At 48.8% G+C, this 27098-nt stretch overlaps 2 protein-coding genes across 8 annotated transcripts; one reads left to right on the forward strand and one right to left on the reverse strand.

The window, feature by feature from the left end:
- The first annotated feature begins 5966 nt into the window (after positions 1-5966).
- Positions 5967-19262, forward strand: CCNF (cyclin F). Of its 7 annotated transcripts, XM_086854190.1 has the most exons (19): positions 5967-6180; positions 7539-7693; positions 8112-8218; positions 8946-9013; positions 9477-9670; positions 10017-10070; positions 10615-10719; positions 11275-11352; positions 11723-11874; positions 12628-12792; positions 13670-13793; positions 14123-14303; positions 15230-15317; positions 15704-15803; positions 16067-16197; positions 16380-16549; positions 17090-17417; positions 18096-18217; positions 19150-19262. In XM_086854190.1, exons 1-18 carry the CDS (start codon positions 6168-6170, stop codon positions 18172-18174), a joined length of 2292 nt encoding a protein of 763 aa, XP_086710316.1. In that variant the 5' UTR covers positions 5967-6167; the 3' UTR covers positions 18175-18217; positions 19150-19262. The 7 variants fall into 7 exon arrangements, with proteins under 7 accessions (XP_086710316.1, XP_086710315.1, XP_086710318.1 ...); XM_086854189.1 differs by lacking the exon at positions 19150-19262 and having other exon boundaries at positions 18096-18263; XM_086854195.1 differs by lacking the exon at positions 19150-19262 and having other exon boundaries at positions 6098-6180; positions 7583-7693; positions 18096-18263.
- VRK3 (VRK serine/threonine kinase 3) lies at positions 18500-27043 on the reverse strand. The gene is made up of 12 exons (XM_086854196.1): positions 26903-27043; positions 26497-26828; positions 25002-25054; positions 23302-23368; positions 22686-22770; positions 22137-22239; positions 21687-21779; positions 21377-21509; positions 20506-20626; positions 20171-20229; positions 19398-19547; positions 18500-18799 (listed from the first exon to the last, which is right to left on the reverse strand). The coding sequence occupies exons 1-11, from the start codon at positions 27007-27009 to the stop codon at positions 19399-19401; spliced, it is 1302 nt and encodes a 433-aa protein (XP_086710322.1). The 5' UTR covers positions 27010-27043; the 3' UTR covers positions 18500-18799; position 19398.
- Between the last annotated feature and the right edge of the window lie 55 nt (positions 27044-27098).

The raw sequence follows: 27098 nt of genomic DNA on the forward strand, positions 1-27098 counted from the left end.
GAGCTGAGCTGAGCCAAGGCACTGGTTTCACCCACAGCACCACAACCACAAAGCTGGTCCCGTGGGCCATTAGCATTACTCCTCATGCTCCCTTTTCCATGGGTTTCCTGCAGCAGCACTGCATTTTTCCCACCCCCAGTACCCCCTTGCTGCTCATGGCTGAGTGTGCTTTGTGCAGTGTGACCCTGAGGAGTCCTCTTGGATGATCCACCACCTCCCACACAGGGCCAGGGCTCTACCCTACCACACATCCTGCCAGGACAAGGACTCCACACAGATCAGGCACGCATCTGTGAGCTGGCTCAGGGTGCCACGTGCTGATTTCTCCTTCTGGGCTGAGCCTTCAGAGGCAGGTGGCAGAGAGCATCAGCAGAACCCACAGTCATCTTTTTGGGAAAAGAAACTTTCTGTATGACACTTGTGCTAAATCATTTGTTCCTAAAAGCCATGTTCACCTTGCCTCTTCCTTGATGGGGCCAGCTCTGGATTTTGGAAAGCACTGCATTAACCTGCTTCATGCAGATTGTCTGTTCGTGTACCACCCTGGAGCACTATTCTCAGTGCAGCCCTTTTGGATTAGGAGTCTTGCCCTGAGATGTCCTAAAACTGGAAAAATGCCCCGAAACTGAAAGTTCGATGTCCCATCACATGAGTTTGATGCCACCTCGTGGTAGTTCCATGATTTGCAAGGCAAAGGTTTCATTCTTGGGATGGTTCCCAATAACCAAGCAGGCTCCTTCTTAGAGAGAAACAGTTTGGAAAAAGGATGAAGATAGACAGATGTCCAGCTCTTCACTGCTGATTTGCAGCTCCACAGAACCGTTAATATATGTTAGTATAAGTGTAAAACAGAGGGATTGCACATTATTCTGTAAGGTAACGTGGAAATACCTTCAGGATACAGATGTGGCCATCACAGAATATGCTGGGATGTAACATCCTGACATAAAACTTTAGCCATAGTTGCCTCATCATCCTGGGACCTCAGACAAACAATTATAGTGAGTTCACAGTTAGATTTTCAAATCTGGAAGAGATCTTTCCTCCCTTGAAGAGCAACTTCCCTCTCCAGCCCAGTTGTTATTATATTGTGCTAAGGGTGTAATAAAGAGCTGAATTATCTCACCCTTTTAAAAGGGGAACAGAAATTACTAGGACTGGTACAAATATTTCAACCAAGAATTGGCTCTTTCAAAAGAAAATTGCTCCTCCTCCCCTCTCACCACTCGAGCAGACAGTGATTTGCCAGGTGCATTCATGGAGCTTTAGAGCCTTTCATGCAGCAAATGGCTCAGATTGCTTTTGTTTGCCCTCTGAACTGCAGGAAAGACACCACTTTACAGCTGCCAGAATGCATTCTTGGGCCATTCTAATATAAAACTCTCATGTTCATTGATTGAATAATCACAGACCAGGTACAAATTACAGTGAAATGACTCGATGTTCCTCACTTTTCCCCCAAACCTCAGGCCCCTCATATCCATGACAGCATCGTGTCAGGCCCTGCAGAAGCACTGGGTCCTGAATAGCTGGGGCACTGCTGCAGCTGAGCTAATTACTCTTAAGTTTCAGCTTGGCTGATTAACTTTTATGTGGTCCTGTAATATCACAGGCGTTTTGTTTCCAGTTCTAGAACTATGTTTGACAATGTTAATTTGGGGGAAAAGCTCTGAAAATCATGCAGCTCTGCCATGCTGAGACAGATGTCATTTCACTGTCTATATATATGAAATTACTTTTGCAATGGTGTGTAATGCAATCTCTAGTGTTCAGGTGTTTGTCTGCAAATTTTTCACCAGACTGAAGACTCCAAATGTCTAAATACAGCTGTTTGTTAAGCTGTTCACTATCTGAAGTTTAGAGGGGGTGTTACATTAATCTTTATTTATATCATTCTTAAAAACCTATTTGACTGAAATTCTTCATCTTTGCTCTTTTCATAAAATCCGCACATTTGAATCTGATTGCAATATACAAATTGAGTGGAAAAATAGGAAAGATTTTCGCACATGCCCATCTGAAGAGACTGTAAAGGCTGAAGTGGCGGAGGCAGAGAGTGAGAAATGATCTGTGTAGCAACGAACCTCTTTCTCTCACATATGGACTTGTGAAAGTGGGAGCTGATATTTCCTGGCTAAGGGATATTTCCAGCAAATTTTCAGTTTTCCTTGGAGAATGTTGCTGTTGGATGTCTTGCTTAGACGCCATGGTCTCAGGCCCTTGGGTCTCTTCAGAAGAGGGATCAACGCCTTGAGTGAAACTGGAGCTGGTAACAGCTCTTGCCTCCAGAGAATCCCAGGTTTGGCAGAGCCACAAGGAAGTGTTACACCTATGTTGAATCTTGCTTAAATCTCAGCAATCAAGGGAAACAAAATGCCTTTGTTGTATTTACCTTTATTTCCAGAGCCAGCAGAAGCGAAGGAAACGAGGAGCCATTTGGATTGAGGAGAAACACAACCCTCTGCAGGCTCTTCAGTGGAGGAAAAGGCATAAAAGGAAAATCACAGAATCCCAGAATGGTTTGGGTTGAAGGGACTTTAAAGCTCATCCCATTCCATGGGCAGGGACACTTTCCACTATCCCAGGTGGCTCCAAGTCCTCTCCAACCTGGCCTTGGATACTGCCAGGGATGGGGCAGCCACAGATGCTCTGGGCAACCTGTGCCAGGGCCTCAGCACCCTCCCAGGGAACAGTGTGATAGGACAGTGACACAACAAGGCTTAAGAATGGTTTAAGGCCATTCCCTGTTGTGAAAAGTCCCTCTCTAAATGGATCTGAAATCCAGCTCAAGACCTGGCAATACAGATTAAAGCATGCACAAATCCACCTTCTCCTCTGTAGTGACTGACTCTTCACTGTATAATGGCTTCCCAATTGGTGCAGCTGTCCAGAATGGTGTGTCCTGCCCAGCATCCAGCTGCCTGCTGGTGAAGGAGCAGGTCCCACTCCTGTCCTGCCTGTCACCTCTGCTCAGGGGTTACAAACCACAGGCTTAGCAAAGTCAGATGGCTGTGTTCAGGTAACGTAAGTGCCACTTCACACCAGTCAGTCTGGTTTGTCTGTCAGTGATAAAACCGCCTGGATGTCCTGCCATCCTATTCTGGAGAGAACAAACCAGGCCAAGATGTACTGCTGCTGAGAATCTCACCTCCCTGTGCCCACCCAGGTTTTGGTTATACCTGTCCCTCAAACATAACCCTCTCCATGCCCTGCCTTCCTCTGCTGCTGCCATGTTTGGGAAGAATGGAATCCACCTGAGGGGCTCTGCACTGCAGATCACCCAAGGAGCATCTCTTGCTGGGATCTGAGCTCTCCATAGGCAGCTGATTATTCATGTTTTGTTTGCTGGTTCAATTTATTTTTAGTTGACAGAAACAGCTGTGAGGGGGAGAAGAAATGAGGAACAGAAGCTGACAGCATGATTAACTTTTTAACTCAAATTACTTCTCAATTAAAAGAAGCTAAATACTCCCCGTGCTCCTGGTGCCACTTTTCCATGTTGGCAGCTGCTGTGCTCCCAGGAACATGACACAGTTTCACAGATGGAGGCAGAGGTGGGGCTGCACAAGACAAAGACTGTCCACAGCTGCTCCTCCCTCTGGGGTCACCTCACGGGACTGGGGGACAATGCATGAGGTGCCAGGCCCAGCATAGCCAGCACTGTGGTGTGGCTCAGAGATGTCATAAGGCTACCCCAGCTCAGTCTCCCCAACCATAAAATGAGATCTCTAGCATGATTTCAAAGCTATTCCAGCCCCTTGTGGGGTAGAAGGATGTGGCTGAAGAGAAGCATCCAGAAGTTCGTGTTCTAACAATGAAAAGTGCTTGTAAAATCCTCAAACAAATCTACACGCTACCAGGAAGAAACATCATCAATCCCAGTTCTGCTGGGATTGATGATGTTTATTCAAGGTAACAACACTGGGAAGGTTTCCAGCCACCACTAATTGGGATGCAGTCATTTCATGTCCTACCAAACAAGAGCTCCTCTTCTCATGTTTTCAAGTCTTGTGAGACTTAAGACTCACAAAAATCTTCAGCTGAGCAAACTCGCTATCTGCTTTTCCCTACATGGCTTTGTTTGCCTGCCAGCCTTTTCAATACACCTCCTTATCCCACTCTGCCCTTTGCCTTGTGAGGATCAGGGCTTTCCTCTGAATCCTGTACTCAGGTTTGAACTTTGACCCCTGGTTGTCTGCTTAATTCCCCTTTCCCCCACACAAGGCAAGGAAGGGGCAGGAACAAGGGTGTGCTGGGGAGGGATGGGGCAAGGTTGCAGCTCAGGACATCAGAAACAGCCTCTTGTCCAGGCAGCCCCTGGCTCCATCCCCCTGCAGGGATCACAGAATGGTTCTTTCTGGAAAAGACCACAGTGGATCAAACAGTCCCACCTCCCTGCTCAAGCAGGGTCACATGACACAGGAGTGTCCAGGTGGGTTTTGAATAACTCCACTGAGGGAGAGTCCAATCCCTCTCTGGGCAGCATCTTCAGTGCTCAGTCACGTGCACAGGAAAGTTCTTCTTCATGTTCAGATGGAATATCCTATATTTTATTTTTTGCCCATTGCCTCTTGTGCTGGGCCCCATGGAGCAGATCCTGGTCTTATGCTCTGACCTCTCCCTGCAGACACTGATAGATATGGACAAGGGCCACTCTCAGCTGTGTGTCCTCTTGAGGCTGAACAGCCCCAGCTCCCTCAGCCTTTATTAATCAGGGAGATGCACCAGTCTCTTCATCACATTCCCTCTGTGGACCTGCTTCAGAAGGTCCAGAGGAAGCAATGGAGATGCTGCAAGAGCTGGAGCCCTCCTGCTCCCAGAGTCAGGCTGGAAGAGCTGAGAGCATTCACCTGGAGAAGGCTCTGGGGAAACCTTACAGCCCCTTCCAGTGTTTAAACAGCCTTCAAGAGAACTAGAGAGGGACTTGGGACACAGGCCTGGAGAGAAAGGACAAGAGGGGATGGCTTCACACTGAAAGGGTTGGCTTATTAGGAAGAAATCCTTGGCTGTCAGAGAGGAGAGCCCTGCACAGGTTGCCCAGAGAAGCTGTGGCCGCACAATCTCTTGTTCAAGTGTTCAAGGCCAGATCAGACAGGGGTTGGACCTGGGATAGTGGAATGTGTCCCTGCCCACAGCAAGGACTGGAACCAGATGGTCCTTGAGGTCTCTTTCTTTCTATGAAATATCCATTCCAGGAGCTTCATGTCCCTCCTGTCGTGAGGAGCCCAGAACTGGGCACAGCATTCCAGATGTGCCTCACCAGCGCAGAACAGATGGGAAGGATCCCCTCCCTGACCAGCTGGCAATGCCCTTCCCACCCCCGGGTCCCCCACCTTGGCCCCAGCACGAAGGGCTGGTCAAGGACAGTTGTGACCCCACAGACTTCTCTGCAGAGCTGCTGTCCAGCAGGTCACCCCCAGCCCGGGTTGGGACATGCAACGACCTTCCTGATGCTTTAGCTCCAGCAAGGACACCCTCAGCTGCTGGATGTTCAAGGTGGAAATCATCAGGCAATAATAAGACCCCACCGCTCCCGTCAACAGCTCCCTTGGCCAGGCAGCCTCAGCTGAGCATAGGTGACTGTCAGCGACACAGCGCCGGCAGGGACGGCTGGGGCCGAGAGAGAAGAGACTCCTGGCCCCCGCGGGAGCCGGGGCCGCCGCTGTGTTCCGCACCCGCCGCCGGCCCGAAGTAACCAGACCAGGGGAACATGGCGGCCGCACCGTGAGGGGAAGCGCTGCACCCGCAGTTCACTGTACCGCCCCGCACGGCAGGGGGCGCCGCGCCGCCCGCGCACTCGCCGCTGCGCCAGAGCTGCGAACCGCCAACTGCCCCAATTCGAATTCGCATCCTCGCCGGCCAATCACAGCGCGCAGGGCGGGTACGGCCCCGCCCCCGTCGGCCTCCTGGCCAATGACAGAGCCCGCTGTGTTTAAAACAAGTGCGCGCGGGCGGTGGGTGGGGCGGCAGCGCGGCGGGCGGGTCCGGTGGGCGGGGCTCCCGCCGTTCCCGGCGCCCACTGGGCGCGCCCGCGCTGCGAGCGGGGCGTGTCAGCCCCGCAGTCCCCGCCCGGGCCCCGCGCTCCGGCCCCTCCTCCGCCCCTGCCGCTCTCTTGGAGCCGGCCAGGGCGCTGTGTCCGTCCGCTCAGTCCCCGCGGATTCGCCGCGATGAAGGCGGGCGGTGAGTGCGGATCTGCCCGCGGGCTGCGCGGGTGCTGCTGGATCCCGGGTCCTCCTGCGCTGAGGGGCGGCTCCAGAGCGGGCTCTGCCTGCTGGGCGCCTCCTGAGGAGGTCTGAGGGCGGGGGGCTAACGGGATACACCGAGCCCGGGCTGAGGGACCGCCGGGACCGGCAGCGGGTGGGGGGCCGGGCCGACGGCTGCGCGCCCAAATTCAAACGGGGCGGGGGCGGTGCGGCCCGGCCCGGGGCTGGCTCTGCCCTTCTGTGACCCAGGGGTCCGGGGCTGGAGCTGGCGACTGTGCCTGAGCGCTCCTGGCCTCAAAGCCAAGGGGTCAAGATGTGTATTGCGCGTGGGATAACATCTGCGGCGTCTGTGAGCTTGCAGGATGCACAGGAATGTGCAGGAAACCTCGTCCAAAAGTAAGAGAAGGTGGCTTTTACTGTAAGAATGGCTGAACGATGGTATTTGATTGCCCAGAGCAATTGTGGGATCCACGTCCTTGGAGTTGTTCAAACCCACCTGCATGTGGTCCTGCGCCACTTAGCGGGACAGTTGGACTGGGTGACCACTAGAGTTCTCTTCCAGCCTAAAGCACTCTGGTTTCGTGAAGCAATGCACTGGAAATGAACCTGTGCCACTTCCTGGCTGTAGAAATGGAGTTTTCACCGAGTTGCTCATGTACCCCCTGGTCCCTATTTGGATGCTCATATAGGCCGAACTGGCATCCCAGTATGGGTGTCTGTTTCATTTTCATGGCAGTAATACTGCTGAGGAGAATACATTTTGTATACACATATATGTGTGTGTATGTATTTATATATAAATATTCCATTGAAATAATACTCCAGAAGATAAAGGCAATGGGTCTTCCATTAGCACCCCTGGCAGCAACTGCTTGGAAAGGTAGGTTTGAGTATGTTTGGTGGTCTTCCTAATATCTCTGGTTGTGTTCTGCTCTGTCAGTTGAGAAAGAAATGTTGGGGCATTAGGCAAGTAAATGAAGTGATAGTAGTGACAGTTAAACTATTTGTTACTACTGAACAGGGACAGCTGAACTGTTTGTCACTACTAAACATTGTCACAGAAGTCAGGGCTCAGAGGGGCTCTTGGTGAAGAGCACTTTGGGCTTGAGCCACCCCTTCTGAGCCTTTTGGCTTCATTAACCAATTTGAACAAGGTCTTTCTGCTGTGTGGCTTAGTCTTGTGGCATTATGAGGTATGAGCTATATTTCCCTGGTAGATGTATTTGTAGTGAAGAGGTGCTAAAGTGAACATCTGTGTACATGTATAATACTATGTAATACCTTTTCTCTTTGTGCAGTTCTGTCACTGAGTTTTCCTGTGTTTTTCTTTTCCAGTGGTTCACTGTAGATGTTCCAGATGTTTTTCTTTTCCTTCAAAGCGAAGGATAATAAAACGGCCTCGAGTCCTGACGTTCTTGAACCTCCCCGAGGATGTTCTGTTTCACATCCTGAAGGGCCTCCCTGCTGCAGACATCCTCTCAGTCAGAGCTGTAAGTGCCACAGCTTCCCCTCTGCCAGGCACAGTGCTCAGCTCTGCCTTCAGGAGCCTGGACTGCACACAGAACAGGCTTCTTATGTCACAGAGCCTGAAGAAATCTAAGGAGTGCCTGCAGGGTTGAGACTTTTGCTATCCCAGGGACAGTTTCATTTCTCACTGTTCAAGTTAAGAGTAGCAGGAGCATTTGACTGCTTTTTGTACCTTTTCTGTGGTAATTGTCCTGCTAGATTACTGTGGCTGAACAAATTGATTTAGTTTGGAATATCTTGCCTTACTGGTTATCAGGCAGGCAACAAGTTAAACATAGCTTGTGATTAATTAGTTACTTCTCTAAAATAAGGTTGTGAAGACCTGTTTTTCTGTTGGTCCTTTTATTTTGGTAATCAACATTTTATGTTCCCTCTGTGCAGGTGCACTCACATCTTAAATACCTTGTGGATAATCATTCCAGTGTTTGGGCACATGCAAGTTTCCAAGACCTGTGGCCATCTCCAAACCATCTGAGAATGTTTGAAAGGTAAGTTTTAAACATCAAATTTGTCTGGCCTTTTGAAGGAAGGCCTTTTCATGTTTGAAGGAAGATTAACTGTTCTAATCAGTCCTCAGTGTAACTGGGGGATCTGAGTTGTAGAAAGAGAGGAAATATTTTCTTTGGGAATGTAAAAATGGTTGATTTCAGGTCTAAGCTGAAATCACTGGTCACTGCAGTCTCTTTAACCAGAACAGGGTCTATTGCATATAACAAAGTTACTTCTATTCACAGGCATTAATATTCCAGACTGGAGCATAAGACATTCCCTAAAACCTCTTTCTGGTGCTCCCATGTGAATGAACAAATGAGGCTGGGGGCTCCAGAGAATAATCCTGTTTCTAAGCCTGAGTTGGCTTGGTCACTTCTTGTGCAAACCAGTGTATAGAAAAACAGGTGAATTTCAGTAACAAAGTTTGAAAGGGTGATAATAAATCTGCTTTAAAAACATGGGGGACATCTTTTTATCCATCTGATTAGAAAGGGATCCATTGGTGTCAGAGATTATTTAACAGGTTTAAATGCCATGATAATGGTTTTGCTTCTGACTGTATCTTCTTTCTGAGGCAGACCACTATGTGCCCATCAGTTTGGGAGGGAGGAACACAAGGGTTTGATGTTTTGAAGCATGTCCTTGAGGGTACAAGGACCAAACTGTGGACTCTGGTGCTAGGAAGGATTTCAGCCTCAAGTGCCTTCTCTGTTTGACCTTCAGGGCTGCTGAAAGTGGTAACTTTGAAGCTGCTGTGAAGCTGAGCTTGGCGTACCTGTACAATGAAGGCCGTAAGTGTGGGAGCTTGTCCTGGGGCTTTGGGGAACATGGCATAGCACAAAGAAGTTTTACATTGCTCTGCTTAGGCACTGGCCACGAAGTTGCTAGGTGTTCAGTGATTGGGGAGATTAGAGCCTGGGAATTCAGGGTTAGGAGTTATCCTCTGCAAACTTGTGATCAAACTCAGCTACTTTGGTAGTGGGATAAATGTATCAAAAGGGCCTGACGAGTGACAGGAGGAGCCTCCTTGCACAGGGTCCTGTTGGTATTTGCAGAATGAAACCAACTTAGCTTATGAGTTCCTAAAGTCTAACTGTAGTAAGGTTTTTCTTCTTTAGCAATAATATCCATGATTTATAAGGCTCTAAATCACAGAGACACTTCAACCTTTTCCTGATTGTTTCCTCTTGTCTGTCTTGCCTGACTGAATTGTGAACAAACTCTACTTGATTCCTGGCTTTCTCTCTGGTTCAGTGTCCATCACGGGTCACGGGCGTGCAGAAGTGAATGGAATAAAGGCATCTCACTACTTCAGCTTGGCAGAGCACCTCAATGTGTGTGCAGTCCCCTTTATCTGGCTGTTCATCCGTCCTCCCTGGTCCTTCTCTGGAAGCTGCTGTAAAGCTGTGGTCTATGAGAGCCTCAAGGCAGAATGTCAGCTTGACAAGGTCAGGTTTTTTTCTGCCCTTGGCTTTACCCTGCGTCAGTAACTGCATCTCGTTATTTTGGAAAAAATACTTTTGTTTCCCCAAGGAGCCTCCTGGTGCTCTTGTTGATTCATTGACTGTGGCTCAGTCATTTCATTGAATTTATTGCCAAACTGCACATGATAGATCAGGAGTGCTGGAGGCCTGTACTCTCTCTTTGGAGAGGTTCAGTGCTATCTCAGGGATAACAAAACATAGAGAAAAGCAAGGCAGATGAATGATTGAGAGATAAACCAGAACTGTAGTCTGAAATTACTAGCAATAATTGCTGTGGTTTAACAATGCTTTATTTTGATGCTTTCTTCAGGCTCAGAAAGGATCTATTCTCCACAGCTTGGCTAAGGTTTTGAATTTCTTTGAGGTGAGCAGTATTTCTGATGTGATGGGTTTGAACTTGGGTTTTTTCCTGGTGATGCTAATGCTATTTACGTTGATTAAAAACATAAATCAGCCAGATGCTCTTTCACTCCTCAAGTGGCCCAGGAGTTTCTGTTCTCATGAGTTTAATTTACTGGTTGTTTAAAGGAACATTATTAACTTACTTTATTGAATTGTACAAACAGTGAAATTAATTTTGGCTTAATCATGGGCTTGCAGTATGTTCAGGTCTCAAAGGAACCCTTCCACTTGTAATGCCTAGCAAAACAATAAAATAAAAAGCATTCAATGGCAACCAAGCCAGAAATCATTTGTCTGGCTGAGGAAAAGCACTAACTGCTCTCAGAGCCTACATCTGCAAATGGCAGCACTGAGTTGATGTGGGAGCATTCCTCAGAGGCTGAAGGACATTCCCAAGGGATGGATTCTGCTCTGTGGCTTTAGCACAGTGTTCTGTAGCTTCTGAAGGGTTGAGGCATCTACTTGTCTACACATAAAGAATACCAGTATATGCCTTCTGTTTTTAGGATGAAGGAAAAAAGAAAGAATCCCTTGAAATGCTTGAAGAATCATCAAAACAGGGTTGTTTAATCAGCTCCTACCTCCTTTGGGAAAACAACAGAAAAGCTGCTGTAAGTAGTCATTTTTTGTCTCCAAACTAACTTCTGGATCTGTTATCCAGAATGCAAGGAATAGCAAGGAAAGTAGTCAGAAAGCAATTGCTGTTCCTCAGAGCTTACCTTCTTCATAAACAAGGAGGGCGCTATGAACTCTCTGAAATGAGCTCTGGTGTCTGCCTGGCTGTTTGAAGTGAGGCTACAAGCAGTTGTAGCCAAGGTGCCACAGAAGTTGCTTTACTCTAACTGCTGAAGGCCTGGGCACTGCTGGCCAGTGATCCCAGGGCTCTGGGGAACAGGAGGGGGAGGCTTCTGCTTTGTCTTTAATAAATCTGCCAAAGCTGTTCCCTTGGGATCCTGAGTGACTGCTCTCATTTCCTGTGAGACCTTGGGCAAGAACTGAAAAAAAGTTCTTAAAATCAGTGGTGTCATGATGAGAAACAGACTTGCTGCTGAAATAATAGATGTACCTCCAGGTAGTGTTTTTCCTCTGGATATTGGTGCTACAATTCTTCTGTTTGTTGTGTAAAGGCCGTGGGTTTTAACATCTCCTTGTGTTCCTCTCTGTAGATGTCAGATCCTGGCAGATACCTCCAAAGTCTCAGGAAGCTACGAGATTATGCAGCCAAGGGCTGCTGGGAAGCACAGGTAAGACTGAGTTTTCCCAGAAAAAGTCTTCATTTGGTCCTTTCTGTGCTGCCATTGTTAGAAGCAGGACCAGCATTGCTGAGTAATGTATTTATGTGCACAACTGTATCTACTCTGCAGATTCTCTCTTGTTTGGGAAATGATTGCACATCTGTGGCAGAATGGAGTAAATATGCATCTTTTGAAGGACTTAAGAAACTGGCCCCAAATAATCTGTGTGCTCAACATTTAAACTAAACTAAGAACTACTGGTCCAAGTGGTTTGCCATGTTCACTGTTTTTAGCAGGAAAAATATAGGACCATCCTGTGCTGCCTTTGTTTGCATTTGGTAAAATAAGCATAATTTCTTTTGTGTTCTCTCTACTACAGATAGCTTTAGCCAAAGCTTGTGGGAATGGAAACCAACTAGGATTAGAAGCAAAATCTTCCAGGGAAATGGTTTCTCAAATCTTTCAAGCTTCCCTTCCTATCAGCAAGCAAAGCATCTTCACTGTGCAGAAAGGAATGAATGAAATAATGAGGTAGGAACTTGGATCCAGGAGTGAGGCCCCACAGCAGAAACCATTCCCTATTTCCCTCTACATCTCTACAATTTCTCTGGGCAGCCTGTTCCAGGGCTTCATGGCCCCCACAGGGAAGAATTTCTTCCCAATATCCCATCTAGCCCTGCCATCTGTCAGTGTGAAGCCATTCTCCCTTGTCCTGTCACTTCAGGCCTTGTCCAAAGTCTCTTTTGACTCCCTTTTCCTGAATAAACACCCACAGCCATGTCACCTGTGTTAGCCTGCCCTTTAATCCTTATGGATAAGTTCCTTATCCTTCCCTAGGCAGACCTTGAAACATTCCAGTTGCTTTGTCACATGTAGGGCAGCTCTACCACTTCCCCTTGCTGGTGTTGCTTTTCTAAACAAGTACATTACCATCCATGGCAGCATTCCAGCCACATGGGTGTCCCACCGTGGCTCTGTAATGGCAATGGGATCATGGCCCTGTGACCACACACACATCTCCCAATTCCTATTTCTCACACTGTGTGTGTTGGTGTGCAGGGAGTGGATGGAGCAGGCAGGTTTTCCAGGAGGGCTGCAAGAGGATCCACCACAGCCATAACTGCACTTGAGGGAGTTGGGTCTTTTCTTGGGAGGCCTATCAGGAGCACTTGTCACTGCTCTGCTTGGCCTGCCTCATTCCCCAGCTGGATGTCATGGTGTGGGACATCACTTCCCAAGTGGCTTCCCCCAAGACTCTTCCTGAAGTCTCTCTTCCTGTTCTAGGTATATCCTGGTGGATTGGCTGGTGGAAGTGGCTACCATGAAGGACTTCTCTAGCCTGTGCCTTCACATGACAGTGGGATGTGTGGACCGTTACTTGAAGCTGAGACCCGTACCTCGTGCTCAGCTCCAGCTTTTGGGAATAGCCTGCATGGTCATTTGCACACGGTGAGGGTTCTGGCTGGTGAGCAGAGGTGCTCATTGTGATCATCCAAATTCTTTCCTGCAGCTCAGACTTCTCTCCCAACCCCATCCCTTGCTTGTAACACTGGAAAGGCTCTTTGACTTCCCCCTACTTTGACTGTTTAACTTTGTTTACTTACAAACACAGACTCTGTAAATGAGGAAAAAAGGTAGTTCCTTGCAGGTTTTTATCTTATTGAAATACATGGTCATAGTTGTGGATTGCTCTAAATGTATTCCATCAGCAACTGGAGTCTGACACCATACTGGCATGAGAAAGCTGGAAAGGCACAACCACAGCAGTGTTCCATAGCTGAGCCTGTTTACACTCAGGTGAACTGCATGGTGTGGTGCAAGATTATCCCTCTGTGTTAATTTCCTTAATATCTTGCATCTTAACCTAGGAGAGGCTTCACAGATGAAGAATTGGGATCAGAGAATCACAGACTGGATTGTGTTAGAAGAGACCTTAAAGATCATGACATTCTACCCCCTGCTACAGGCAGGGACACCTTCCACTATCCCAGGCTGCTCCAAGCCCTGTCCAACCTCCAAGCCTTGGTCACTTCCAGGGATCCAGGGGCAGCCACAGCTTCTCTGGGCACCCTGTGCCAGGGCCTCACCACTCTCACAAACAGGAATTTCTTCTGTATTAGGGAGAACATTTCAAATGAGGAATATTCTAGTAGGTGCTTCCATCTCACAGGTGAAATAAAGAGCTGCAATTCTTTCTTTGTTGGTCTGCCTGGGAAAGTATCTTGTGAAGTTGTTTAGCTCTGGTCATTGTGGGTGCAGTTACCTGCCATAAGTGCATACATAAATCCACTTTCTGCTGGGGCTAACTTATTATTTAACATTGTAGTTTCATCAGCAAAGAGATGCTGACAATACGAGAAGCTGTGTGGCTGACAGACAACTCCTACAAATATGAAGAGTTGGTCAGAATGATGGGCGAGATCATTTCTGCCTTAGAAGGAAGGATAAGGGTGAGTTTGGAAAGTGGATGGAATATTTCCCCACCTTGGGCTGCTGTTCACTTCTTATCTAATGAGTTGTGGGTTTATGTCAGTGTTCTCAATCAACTGTGGAGCCTGTGCATGTCTCAGAGCGTGCAGATTCAGAACCCTCTGCCTTCTGTAGAGATTAAAACTTCAGTTTTAAGAGGCCATTTATTCTCTCTACTGGAGAATTCTTCAATGTCAATGTAGTAGTTAAACAAAAAAGCCCCAAACAAAACCCAGCACCTGGAAACAGCTGTTCTAGACACTTTGTGCTGGTCTTGTATTTCCAAACTCTGTTCTCCTTTCTGCACTAGATACCCACCATTTTAGACTACAAAGAAGTTCTGTCAAGCATTGTCTCACTGGAGAGAAGAACTCTTCACCTTTACGGCTTCATCTGTGAGCTGTCCCTCCTGAACACGAGCCTCAGTGTGTATTCCCCAGCCCGGCTGGCTGCTGCTGCACTGCTGCTGGCCAAGATGCTGCATGGGCAAGGTAACCAATCTTACCTCAAGGGGAGCTGCAGCACAGAATGCCAGTCTGCCTTCTCTTTCTAGGGAGGTTTTGGGGTGTTAGCTTGTCTTTAGACAAGATGTCCAAATCACTTGTCTGGGGGAGGTGGAGAGAAGGGTAGAGAAGGTGGGGACAGAAGAATTCAGAATGAAGAGCTGAGTTCAGCCTATTTGGCTGTATTGAGCAGCCCAGATGATTACAGGGCTAGAACAGCTCTGCTATGAGCAAAGCCTGGGAGAATTGGGATTGTTCAGCCTGGAGAAGAAAAGCTTCGCGGTGACCTAATTGTGGCCTTCCAGTACCTGAATGGAGCTGGCAGGAGACATGAGCAGAGTCTATTTAGAAGGGTTTAGAGGGGCAGGACAAGGGGAATGGCTTCCCACTGACAGAGGGGAGGGATAGATGGGATATTGGGAAGGAATTTCCTCCTGTGAGGGTGGAGAGGCCCTGGAACAGGTTGTCCAGAGAAGCTGTGGCTGTCCCTGGATCCCTGGAAGTGTCCAAGGCCAGGCTGGACAGGGCTTGGAATAATCTGGGATAGTGGAAGGTGTCCCTGCCATGGCTGGAGGTGGAATGAGATGGGCTTTGAAGTCCCTTCCTTCCCAAACAATTCCATGATTCCCTGATTCTATTTTACCTCTTAATAGTAGTGATGAACTAGAGCATCAGCATCAGACTATGCAAGCTTTGCATTTAAATGAGACTGAAGATTTCTATCATTAGTTATAACATCAGTTTGGCAGATAAACCTATCCTTGGAGCCAGTTGTGAACTTGAACAAACTATGGACAGATAGAAGCTTGCAAATATCATGATCCTTATCATTAAAAAAAAAGTTGACTCACTACAGAACTACCACACTTCATGAATATGTAATTCAATACATGAATATGTACTGTCTTCTCTAGCACACCCCTGGACCAGCCAGCTGTCTGAGTGCACTGGTTTCTCTCAAGAAGACCTCTTGCCCTGCGTACTGAGCCTCCACCAAAAGTGGTAATGATTTTTGGACTCCTTTGGGGGGCACATGAGTACTTGGATTGCAGCTCTTGCAAATGTGCTGCACCTGTACAGTCAGCTCTTCACAGTGAAGGAGGGGCCTTTGATTAACTGCCTTACTCCCCTGCCACAAGGCACTGAGGTCCAGTTCAGGGACAGCTGTTCTATTTTTGCCTGCTGGTCTGGCCCTGGGTCACAGAAAACAGGGACAGAAAAGGAATTAGATGCTCACATACTCAGAAGCCACCAGGTGTCCTGATGAAGCTGCTGAAACACCAACTCCCTTAGCACAGCACAGAGGGAAATTACCTAACTTGGCAGGTTTTCTTAATATTGTTTCATAGAATCCATTCTAAGACAGGAGTTTTAATCTTTTTTTCCAGCTTCCATGATGATGTTCCAAAGGATTATAGGCAGGTGTCCCTAATGGCAGTGAAACAGCGATTTGAAGATGAACGCTATGAAGAAATAGGCAAAGAACAGGTGGGTGAGCTGTGGCTGCATCTGCTGCTGGCTGACACCCAGAGCAGAGCTGCTGCCCCATGGCAGGCTGTATGAATAAAGTGGGAATTTAAAAATAGTTACAGGGACTCTTAACTCATGTTTGAGTGCTTGTGGGAAGATTTTTCTCCTAGAAAATAGAGTGTCCTTCTGGCTATTTAGTTCTTACAAGAATCTCATCATCTAATTTTTAAAAGTGCTTTGATTTTTTTAAAATCTATTTATTTATTTATTCAATACTTTAGGTTATGAGTTACAGCCAGCTCTGCTCAGTGTTGGGTGTGAAACAGGAGGACCCAGAGCCTAGTCCCTTGCACAGGAACGTAGTGGAAATTCAGACTTTCCTCAGCTCTCCCTCTGGAAAGAGAGCTAAAAGGTGAGTATAACTTGTGGCTGTCAGCAGCTCTGAAGATCAGCCAGAGCCTTTCCTCCTTTCTGGAACTCCTTAGGTTTCATTCCTAAATGCAGTCAATTTTCCTGTCACCATCTTGACCTACCTATTGAAAGAGCTAGAAGACTTGGCTTTTAACGTGTGACTCCTGGGGTGTTTTGCTACAGGAGAAGAGAAGACAGCATTCAGGATGACAGAGGCAGCTTTGTGACTACACCCACAGCAGAGCTGTCCTCCCAGGAAGAAAGTCTGCTGGACAACTTCCTTGACTGGAGTTTAGATTCCTGCTCTGGTTATGAAGGTGATCAGGAAAGTGAAGGCGAGCGAGAGGGAGATGGTGAGCAGTTTATTCTTATAAAAAGCAGCCAAGAGGATAAAACCTGTCTTTTCATTTTTACTCAAAACTGTTTCTCAGGCACAAGATGCCTGAACTTTCAGTTGAAGACCAGTTGGAAAAACTCTTCCCCTTCCCCCCTGTGGGAATTGTTAAACTTTCTCAGAGGTATCTGTTCTTTTTCTGCACTGCTTCAGAACATGAGGAGGGGTTTTTTATTTGCTCAGCATTTCAAAGTCAGGCTGTTTGCAGTGCACCAAATGTGATGAACGAGCCACTGTCTTAGAAACACTAATTAGGTGTTGGGTTTTGCTGACCCTGGGCCTGGTTGCTCATTTTCTAAAAGCTCTTAGTACCTGTTCAAATAGCCAGAGGGAAGGAAAAATGCTGTGTGAATAGAGGGTGAATTTAGTACCCTGCCTTCCAGGTGTGAGCACATAGAAGGTTGGCTCTTGCTTGGCCTTTTTCTGCCTGACTCTGTGCTGAGTGCCTGCTTGGTTCTGGATTGGGACAAACTAAGGTTTCTCTTCTCCCATCCTGCAGTGACCAGCCCCAGTGGGATCCTGGATGTGACAGTGCTGTACCTGGACCCTGCAGAGCACTGTGGCCAGGACTCCAGTGATGAGGACAGCCTGCCTGGGGAGTGGGATGGCTCTGGGGCACCCCACAGGAAGGGAGAGCTGCCAGGGGCATATCTCACCCCAAGGAATCCCAACCCAGAGGGGAGCTCAGGCTACTCTTCGGTCAACACTGCCAGTCCTACATCTTCTGTTGAAGGCAGCCCTGGAGCTCCTCCCAAACCTACCTCAGCACTGCCCCACGGCAATTCCATGAACAGGGAGCCATGCCAGCCCCATTACCTGCACAGGAGGCAAGTCAAGAGAAAAAACATGGCAGAACACACTGAAGAAAGGCTGAACTTGGGCTTCTTAAGCCTCTGATTTCTTCATGCTTTTAACTTTTCCAGGATTCCTGGAAACCTTATTTCTGTTGCAGTCATACAGGGATGGTAGTGAATAATTGTAAATACCTCCAAAATACCTTCCCTCTTCAACCTTGTCTATCTTGTACATCTGGGCTATTTCCTCCCTTCACAGCTGCCTTTTATATATCCCCTACTGTCTTATCCTCTTCTAAGGTTCTACTCTCTCTATGAAATTAATAGCCCAGTTTTATCATCCCTCTTAGTGATAGTAAAGAACTGTCCTGTCCCTTGCTTCCTCTGAGGCCTGGCACAATGAGTGAAATGAATTGACATTGGTTCTCAAGTTTCTAAATGTAACACTATGCTTGAATTCTTCCACTTGAAAGACCTATTTTGAGGTTGTGCTGCCTTTTTACTGTGTCCAGGTCTCCCTCAGCTCCCCTTTTGTCTATGGCATTTGCTGCACTGATACAAAGTTTTTATTGAAAAACCCCAGAGGTAAATGAAGGCTCACTGCAGGTCTGAGCTGCTCTCTCACCTACCTCTCACATGGCTTAAACTCCATTTGCCTCTTGTTGTCATGTTTTCCTCACCTGAAAAATCCTTCTGTGCCTTTACACATAGGAATTGGAATACCAAGGTACAAGACTTCAAAAAGATGTCCCTGAAGTTAACACTGGAACTGGACTCCAGGACTATTTAAAAGTTACTGTGGCATTGGCAACAGTTCAGATACACACAGTGTAGTGAGTGTTTATTAACTGTTTTTTTTATAAAATTGTTTTGTTAGTAGAGATGGGTCCCGGTCTTCCTTCCCTTCATTCCCTGGTCTGAGGCTTGAAGAACTGCTGGGATGAGATTGGGGTTTAGCTTTGAGCTGAGTTCTGATGGTTAAGTTGCAGTGGCACTGCCTGAAGGCTATTTACACAAATCTCACAAGGAGCACAAGGCTCAAATTACCCTCACAACCCTATAGCAGCTCCAGAAAGGCCTTGAATCTGCCAAATAACCAACAACAAACAACAGCCTTGGGTCCTTGTCCACAAAGTTTATTACAAAACCTTTCTCATTAAAAAGAGAAAAATCCCTGATTTAGTTTCCCGGCTCACGGTGGCTCCACTGCAGTTCTCCAGCTACTGCTTCCCCTGATCTGCCAGGCAGGAGTGTCTTCACATTTACTTGGTACAGCAGCAGCTCAAACTTCAGCACTGGGTCACATTAACATGGGAAGAAAACACTTATAAAAACCTCTCTCATCTAAAACTGGTAAAAGTGAAAATATATCTTGGAAAGGCCTCACTGCAGAAAGCTCTGAATTCTTCCTTGATCTGAAAAAATAAAAGCAGAGGACGGGAAGATGAATCAGTTTAATTCCTTCCCAGGAAATCAGGTGAAGAGCTGGGTCTGTGTTCCTGCTGCTGAATGGAGAGCCTTGGCTGCTGCAGCCCTGCACTAAAACCAGATCTGGCTCTGTATCAAGCCTCACTCTTGGAGATGCCTCATGGCTAAAATAGCACCTGGGCTCGAGATCCAGTACCTCAGGGTTGAGGCACTAAAACCAGAACTACAGGCTGCTTTCTGAGAAATAAAAGCAAAAAGTACAGCCCAGAGCTTCAGATTTAAAAAAAGAAAAAATTACCAGATGGCCTGAGTCTGCATTTTGTTATCACCTCCACAGCCCTGCAAGCGCCTTCAGCCTTTGTTTATTGATCCTTCTTGTATTTGTTCACGGGTAAGTATTTCAGGAAAAACTTGAGGAAACACAGGCTAAGCCTGGCTTTGTGTAGCACTGCACTGGTTTCAGTAGTGAATGACATGCCAGGAGGAGCAGGTTGGTCTCACCTGGAGAGATGTCACAGCCCAGCCTGCTCTGTCCTCACCTGCCTGTGGCAGCACAGGACACACACAGCAGGTACCAGCACTTACCTCAGGGCACCACTTGGACATCCACTGAGTCATAAGCTGAAGCTTTCATCTTTTCCAGTGGCTTCCCAAAGAGCTGCCGCAGGGCCGCGTAGTCAGGCTTCTCCTCATACTCCAGTGCCATCACCTGCTCCAGGTAGCGCTCCAGGGCATCTGCAAAGAAAGGGGCTCACACTGGAGCAGCACAGAAACTCCAAATGGCTATTTCAGGCTGCTTGTCCTGCAGCCAGCTCACCCACCCACCCCCAGGCAGCTGCAGAGAGGAAAACCAAACCAAGGCTAAGATCAAAAAATCATGAAATTACACAATAAAACAGAATCATCAACTGATTTTGGTTGGGAGGGACCTTGAAGCTTATCTCCTCCCAGCCCCTGCCATGGGCAGGGACACCTTCCACTATCCCAGGTTGCTCCAAGCTCCAAGTTCAACTTGGCCTTGAACACTTTTCAGGCATGGGACAGCCACAGCATCTCTGGGCAACAAAATGGGATGGGGAAGTGACCTCTAGCCCCAGAGATTTCATTTCTAAACCCACCAGCCCACCATTGCTGTCCCTTCAGCAATGTTCATGAAAGCAGATCACAGAAAGCAGCCCTCGTTCTTCTGTACAGAAAACAAGGGATTTGTTCCCAGCCTCCTGGACAGTTCACACAATACTTGGTCACCATCACCACTGGAAGTCATTCTAGATCAACACCCCAGCATAAAGTTCCAGCTTCAGATAAAGTCAGTCCTCCATCCCCGAGTCCCACTGTCACTGAGAGCAACCCCATACCTGGAATGGATCTCTGCCTGAAGCACAGTCGGAGAAGGCATCTCACATCCATTCTGTACCTGAAATAGTCAGCACAGATTCCTGTCAGGTGAGAAGCAAGGGAGCAGGCACCTGAGTACCTGGCTTTGACCACAGGGACAAAAAAAAAAAATCCCCAAAAGGCTGAATTCTGCTGGCTGTGTTCTGGATGAAGCAGAGCTTGGGGTTCACCAAACACGCTGAGGCCTGGCTGCAGGATTTACCACATCCCAACTGTGACCTGGGGATTTCAGTCACAACCCCCTCTCACTGCTTTCTGCTGAGCATTTCCCAGAAGAAGAGATGATTTCTCCTACCTTTCTTTCTGTTCCACCACAGCTTTTACTTTGTCCAGCTCATCAGACCAAGGCAAAATGCCACAGAGCCATTTCAGAAGACAATAGCCCAGAGATTCCAAGTCACTCCGTCGAGACGGTCCTGATGGGAAGCACGAGAAATTCACATGTCCCTCATGAAGGGGCAGAAGTAAAGAAATTCAAGAGCCTAATGAGGATGTGCTCTGGGGTATCAATACTCCTGGGAGCCTGCTAACTCACAGTTCAGGAATCACCCCCCAGCCTCTGGAGGAAGATTTCCTGAGCACTCTCAAAGAGCAGTCACATCCCAGCCAGGAGAAGGATGGAATTTGGCACAAGCTGCCCAGGATAGCGTGGAGTCCCCAGCCGTGGAGGGATTTAGAAGTCATGTAGATGTGGCACTTGGATTAGTGGTGACCTTGGCAGTGATAGGTTTACAGCTGGACTCCATGATCTTAAAGGTCTTTTCCAACCAAAGTGATTCTGTGATTTAAGTGCCTTTCCAGCTCTCATTGCTTCAAGGTCAGAGCAGAGCCTGCTGCAAATCTGTTTTGGGCAGGGATCCAGTCTGCTCGAAACAGATCCAAGCTAAGCCAGCACGAAGGGCCCTGTTTTCTATTCCCCACATGCCTGCAGCAGCCAAGGCTCCAGATGGAGCAGGAACATCCCTGCTGCAGTCATTGAGTGACCTGGCAAGTTGCAGCACAGCAGCCATCAGGAGGCAGGAGTGAACAGCCCAAACAGGAACCTGGTTCCTGGTGCACGTGAATGCCTGGAAAGCAGCAGTGCCAGCAATGCCAGCGGGGAGCCCCAGCTCCAGGGAGCAGCACCACAGGAGCAGCTCCAGCATGTGTCACAAACCCAGACCCACCTGTGCCCTTATGGCTGTCCAGGCTGATGAACTCCACCGTGCCCTCATGAGGGGTCCTGCTGCCCTCACGCCAAGCCACGTGCTTCCCCCCGGGGCAGTACCGGAATGCGAAGCCATAGCCAGCGAGGGTCACCTGCAGGGCAGCACAGAGCACCCACCTGAGTGCACAGCAGCCCTCAGTGCTGCCCCACAGCTCCTGCTTCAGTACTGCCCAGCCTGCCCCAAGGCAGGGACCTGGAGGCTGCCTTATCCCATGTCACAATCCCACCCCCAGTGCCCCTTTCCTGGCAGCACTGCTCCTGCTCCCTACCTGTGTGAGGTCTGCTGGGTTCAAATAGATGTTCTCAGCAGTGATGTCCCCATGCACATACTCATTCTCATGAATGTACTCCAGGCAGTCTAGCTGGGAATAAACAGGGGGAGTAATCAGATACATACAGGCTCCTGCAGCACCCTGGCTATCGCTGAGCTGGACCTTCCCTAGCTCCCTGCAGCCATCTGGAGGAGCACTAAAAACACCACACCTCACAGCCTTCAAGTTCAAAGGTCAGGTTTTTCTCATTCTTCTTATCCCAAATTCCTTCAAGGTGACACAGTGTTCAAAAGATGCTACTACAGTTTACAGCAGGCTTGAAAGATGCTACTTAGAGACCCTACCCAAGCCCCCTGGAGCAGCTTTAAAACACCTCTGGGAGATCCAGAAAGAAGTTAAAAGTGTTTTCTGTAAAACTCTCTTGGGAAGGATTGGTTCTCCACATACCACGCGAATTGCAATCTGAAAAGCTGCCTTCTCCCTCAGCAGGTGCAGGCCATCGCTCAGGACCGACTGAAGAGATCGCCCCAAGTCAGAGAACACCAAAAACCTGCAGGAGAAAAGGGCTTTGCACATAACAGTACCTACCTGGTTTGGAGACCCTGCAACAGACACTTGTGATCTGGACCCCACTTCAACTCCAAGCTGACCTGGGAAAACACTTCCTTCACTTTTAGTAAGAGAAAACTTCTTATAAAGGAGACAGGTGTGCTCATCATGTGTTCCAGACACACAGCCTGAGTCTCCCCTTTTTGTTAAGTGTCAAGGACCAGAACAAGATGTCCCCTGGCCTGAGGGGCAGCAGCAGCAAAAGCATTAACTTCACCAGCAACACAAGGACTGAAGGGAACAAAGTCATGAGAGGCAAAGGATTTAATAAATGACAGGAGCAGTGAATAAGGTCAAGAGCCCAAGGCACAATGACAAAAGGACTAGCAAGCAGAGGAGAGGGAAAGCCAGACATGCTCAGACAGCCCAAGAGCTCAGTCACCTCACCTGTAGCTGTCTGCATGCAGTCCAAAGCCAACGCAGTTGGGGATGCCCAGCAGTGGCACAGAATGCCACTTCTTCCACTTCTCCACTACAAGAGAAGAGGACAGTGCAGTAGATATTGCTGAGGAGCTCCAGGAGGAAGGAGTTAGGGATGCTCCTCCTCTGAATGTCTGCTCTGACCTGGACAGCTGACAGTGTCAGCCTGACTCTGTCCCCAGAATTCCAGTCTGATGTGTGCATTGGCATGTCAATACACTGTAGAGCAAGCTTTGTTCTTACCCAAGTTTTGGGATCAACGGAGTCTATACCAGAGAGCAGCTGACAGAACCACCCATGGAAAAGGGACAGGAGAGTGAGCCAAGGTGTGTCAGGCTGCAGGGCTGGACAGCTCCCAGACACATCAAGACAGTGAGGAGCACAAGAAAGCTGTGCTCATACTGCACTGTCCTACAGCACACAGACTGCTGGGAGAACTGGCATTGACCAAACTCCTCAGCACTCTGGCACTAACTGAACAGGGGATTAATTTTTCCCAGCCTGGCCTCCCAAGAGATTCACATAACTGATGAGAGAGGAATGCCAGTTATCCTTTGTTCTTGCCCTCCCAAGAAGCACCAACCTGTTCCAGCCTTCGCAGCTCGCTGGAAGAAATTCTGTTCATTGTAGATCCTCCCATCTTTGGCATCCTAAAGGGAACAGGGAGGAGCATTACTTCAGCCACACACATCCTGCTGGAAAGGGAAACTTGGGTGAGATTGCTATAATCACTATATGCTTCACTACTCATTTTAAAGAAAACAAAGATCAACTAACAGAGCTGAGAGTAGAGCTCAGGTGTCTTGGTACCCTATTTAATGCTGTCCCTAACAACCACATAAACTCTGAGCATCAGTACAGAACAGGGGAGGGGCCATCTCAGGTTGGGCCTTTCCAGCAGCCCATTTACAGCTGTCTGAGGGTTAACAACAGCCAGGCAGTGCAGCCTAGGTGCAGCATGAAGAGCTCTCGTCCCACAGCTGTTAAAGGGAGCCAGAGGTGACCTTAGCCACAGCAGGGATGAGGGCGTTTCTACAAACACACAAGTCTCAACAGAGAGCTGTAACATTTATTCTAGCTGTCAGAAAGTGAGACAAGAAATTCTGTATTAGTAACTTTAACTGCACACAATTCACACTCAGTATATCTGTGTTTGCCTACACACACATATCTATTCGACATTAACTTAGGACAGCTGCTACTGTGTGTGGGAGAAAGCAGCAGGTTATATTCTACCTGATTTGATACAAAACTGGAATCAAAGATAGCTGGAGGAACAGCAGGCTGCAGACAACACACACCATGTCCCAGTGGGTATTTCACTCTGCATCTTGCCCGTGAGCCCATGTGGGCCATCAAACCCCAGAGCCAAAATGCTCTCATGTGTCATTACACTCGACAGTGCTTAGCAGCACCAAGCAGCCAAAAAGTGCAAAACGGAGAAGTTGGAAGTGTTGCTTACAGAAACAATTACAGTTTCCCACCTACTGGTTCTAGTTTTGCACTTTCTTTCTCCATCCTCATATATGTCTCCTCTGTGACAAAAGGCAGAGGGACTACCCAAGTGCCTGCAAGACACCCTGGAGCCATCAGTCAGCACTGGCCCTCCTACAGACCAGCAACCCACAAAAGCCACAGTAGAAAAAGTCTTTCAAGAAAACAGTCTTTCAGCTCTGGTTTGTGAGCTACTGAAAATCAATCGAGTGAATTTCCACCACAGAACAGCTGTTACTGGAAATAACACATTTCTGGAGAACCCAAGATACTGACAAGTACCTGGAAAGCTAGCTTGGAACTCCAGCTATAAATTCTATTTGATTTCAAAGTGTGCTCTGGCCTTACAAAGTGTCTCCATGCTGGCTCTTACAGAGCCTCAGCACAGCACCAAATTCCAACCTCTTCAGTTTCCCAAGACTTCAGCAGGGTGTGTGAACACCTGCCAGAGAGGAGAAAAGTTGGGGTCTGACACTCCTGAATCCAGATCTAACACCTCACATCACCAAGTTCAGTTCTGCAGGTTCTTGAGCCTGGTCAATCAAAGCAGCAGCCTTCTGTGATTAAGGCTTTGGGTTTTTCTTAATCCTCATATCTATTTTCTTCACAACTTTAACAGAAAAACCAACTGAAATCCCAGCACAACACCCTCAGGAAGTTAGATCCATCTCCTACGTTAGCAGGAGCCTCTCTGACCACTCCCTCTAAATTCCTCAGATACTCTCAGCCAAACAGGTCAGGACACAGTACTCTATGCACTATTCCTTACCCAAACAGATCAAAACTCACAAGTTTGAGGGAGTAGCTTTGCTTTTGTGGACAGGTTCCAGATGCTGACTGCGCTGTGGAAGGATGGAACAGATGTGGTTACAGGAGCATGGAAAAGAGGTTGTGCATCATTAAATGCAGCCTGTGCAGCTGGATTTACTCATCCTCTGCTTCTTTCTCTTGAGATTTGCAAAGCAAAGCTATGTGACAGCGCCTTCCCAGATCACTACAAAGTAATTCTTACCTTGCTTCAGGAGCTCAGCACCCTGACATGCTGCAAGTGCAGTTCTACTTAAGTCACAGAAGCATCTGGGTATGGCTACAGTATGGGTATGGCTTTGAGGGGTATGTAAAGAATAAATCATTAGCAGAATCTCAAAGGCATCCTCAAATTCATTTGCTGAGCACTCCCTCCAGCTCACTCCATGGTTTGACAAGTCTGTAAGGGATGCCAAGTCCCTCTGCTCTGTATGGATGTTAGAGCTGTATGTGGCTTCCCTTCTCCAAAAGCATTTGTACCCATGACTTGGCCTCAGGGCAGTTTATCTTCTCTTGCTCTCAGACCAAGTGCTATCCACAAGTTACCTGCTGCTCATCACCTAAAACCTATTTCTATAATTTCTCCACTACTGATTTTCCTTTTTATCACATTTTTTAAAAAACATAGATGGATGCTCAGACTCTGTTATGCAATAACTTGAATAATGAAAAAGAAAGTTAAGCCAAATATCAGGCAAAACTTGGTAATGGAGTAAACTCCTCCTGGACAGTTGCCAAATTAACAAGAGAGAAGAAGATAAACTTCCCTTTGGAAGTTTACAGCTAAACTGAAAAGATCAGCACTTAATAAATGGCTGAGAAGCGGCCTATGTGGTGTAGTTGCTTTCTTTAGCCCCAAAACAAGCTGAGAATTGACGTTTAGTGGGTATTGACACCATTTACAGCACAGGAACTCCTGTACAGTGCCAGCAAATAGTTTTTGGACCTAAAAGAACAGAAAGAGGAAGTGTGGCCCCAACAATGGACACTTCATAGTAACAGAACAGCCTGGTGTCGGTTTGATATTATTGCTGGTGCAGAGTGGCTGACAGGCAGAAGCCCAGTGAGGAACAGCTGGAGCTGTGCCAGGGAAGGTTCAGGTTGCATCTCAGGGAAATCCAGAGGTGCTGGCACTGCCCAGGCTCGCCAGGGAATGGGCACAGCCCCGAGGCTGCCAGAGCTCCAGGAATGTTTGGACAGCGCTGCCAGGGATGGACAGGGTGGGATTGTTGGGGTGTCTGTGCAGGAACAGGAGCTGGACTCCAGAGTACTTGTGGGTCCCTTCCAGCTCAGAATATTGTATGAACACGGATCCTGCAAGCCTGCGGATCCCTGCCAGCCCGGCGGACACCTCAATGTCACCCACTCCGCGGGCTCTGGGGGTTTCGGGATATCCCAACAGCTGTCCCCGAACCCAGAGCCGGGGACACCCCCCCGCCCCTCGGCCCCCCTCCGCCCGGCCCGGGCCCCGCAGCACCTTCGTACAACAGCCCGCAGCCGCCCTGTTCCAGCAGCCGCACCAGCCTCCACCGCCGCCCTCCCTGGTCCGTCAGCACCGTGTCCGCCGGGAGCTGCGCGGCTGGGCCGGGCCGGGGCTTGCGGGGCGAGCGGAGCCCCAGCCGGGCCGCGGAGCCCCGCGGGGAGGGGGCGGAGGAGGCGGCGGGGCTGGGGGCCGGCGGCTGGCTCGGTGGGGGCGCGGCGGGCTCGGTGTGCTCCTCGGGCAGTGCGGGCAGCCTCCCGCCGCAGGCCGGGCAGAAGCGGAACGCGGGCTCCACGGCGAGCCCGCACTGCGGGCAGAACCGGCTGGGCCTGCGGGACACGGACAGCGTCACAGCCCGTCCGCCGCCCCGTTTCCACCGCCCCGCTCCCGCCGCCCCCAGCACCTTGGGGAGCCGCCGGACAGCTCCACCCGCGGCTGCTCCGGGGTCGGGGTCCGGGTCCGGGTCCCTGCCCCCGGGCCGCGCCGCCCGCGCACCCTCCTGCCCGACATGGCCCCGCCGCAGCAGCCGGGCCCGCCGCGCCCCCACCGCGCATGCGCCGCGCCCGGCCGCGCCTTGGCCTGGCGGGGCGGTGGAGCTG

The sequence above is a fragment of the Cyanistes caeruleus genome, chromosome 17 (assembly GCF_971803275.1).
Source record: "Cyanistes caeruleus chromosome 17, bCyaCae1.hap1.1, whole genome shotgun sequence".
Lineage (NCBI taxonomy): Eukaryota > Metazoa > Chordata > Aves > Passeriformes > Paridae > Cyanistes > Cyanistes caeruleus.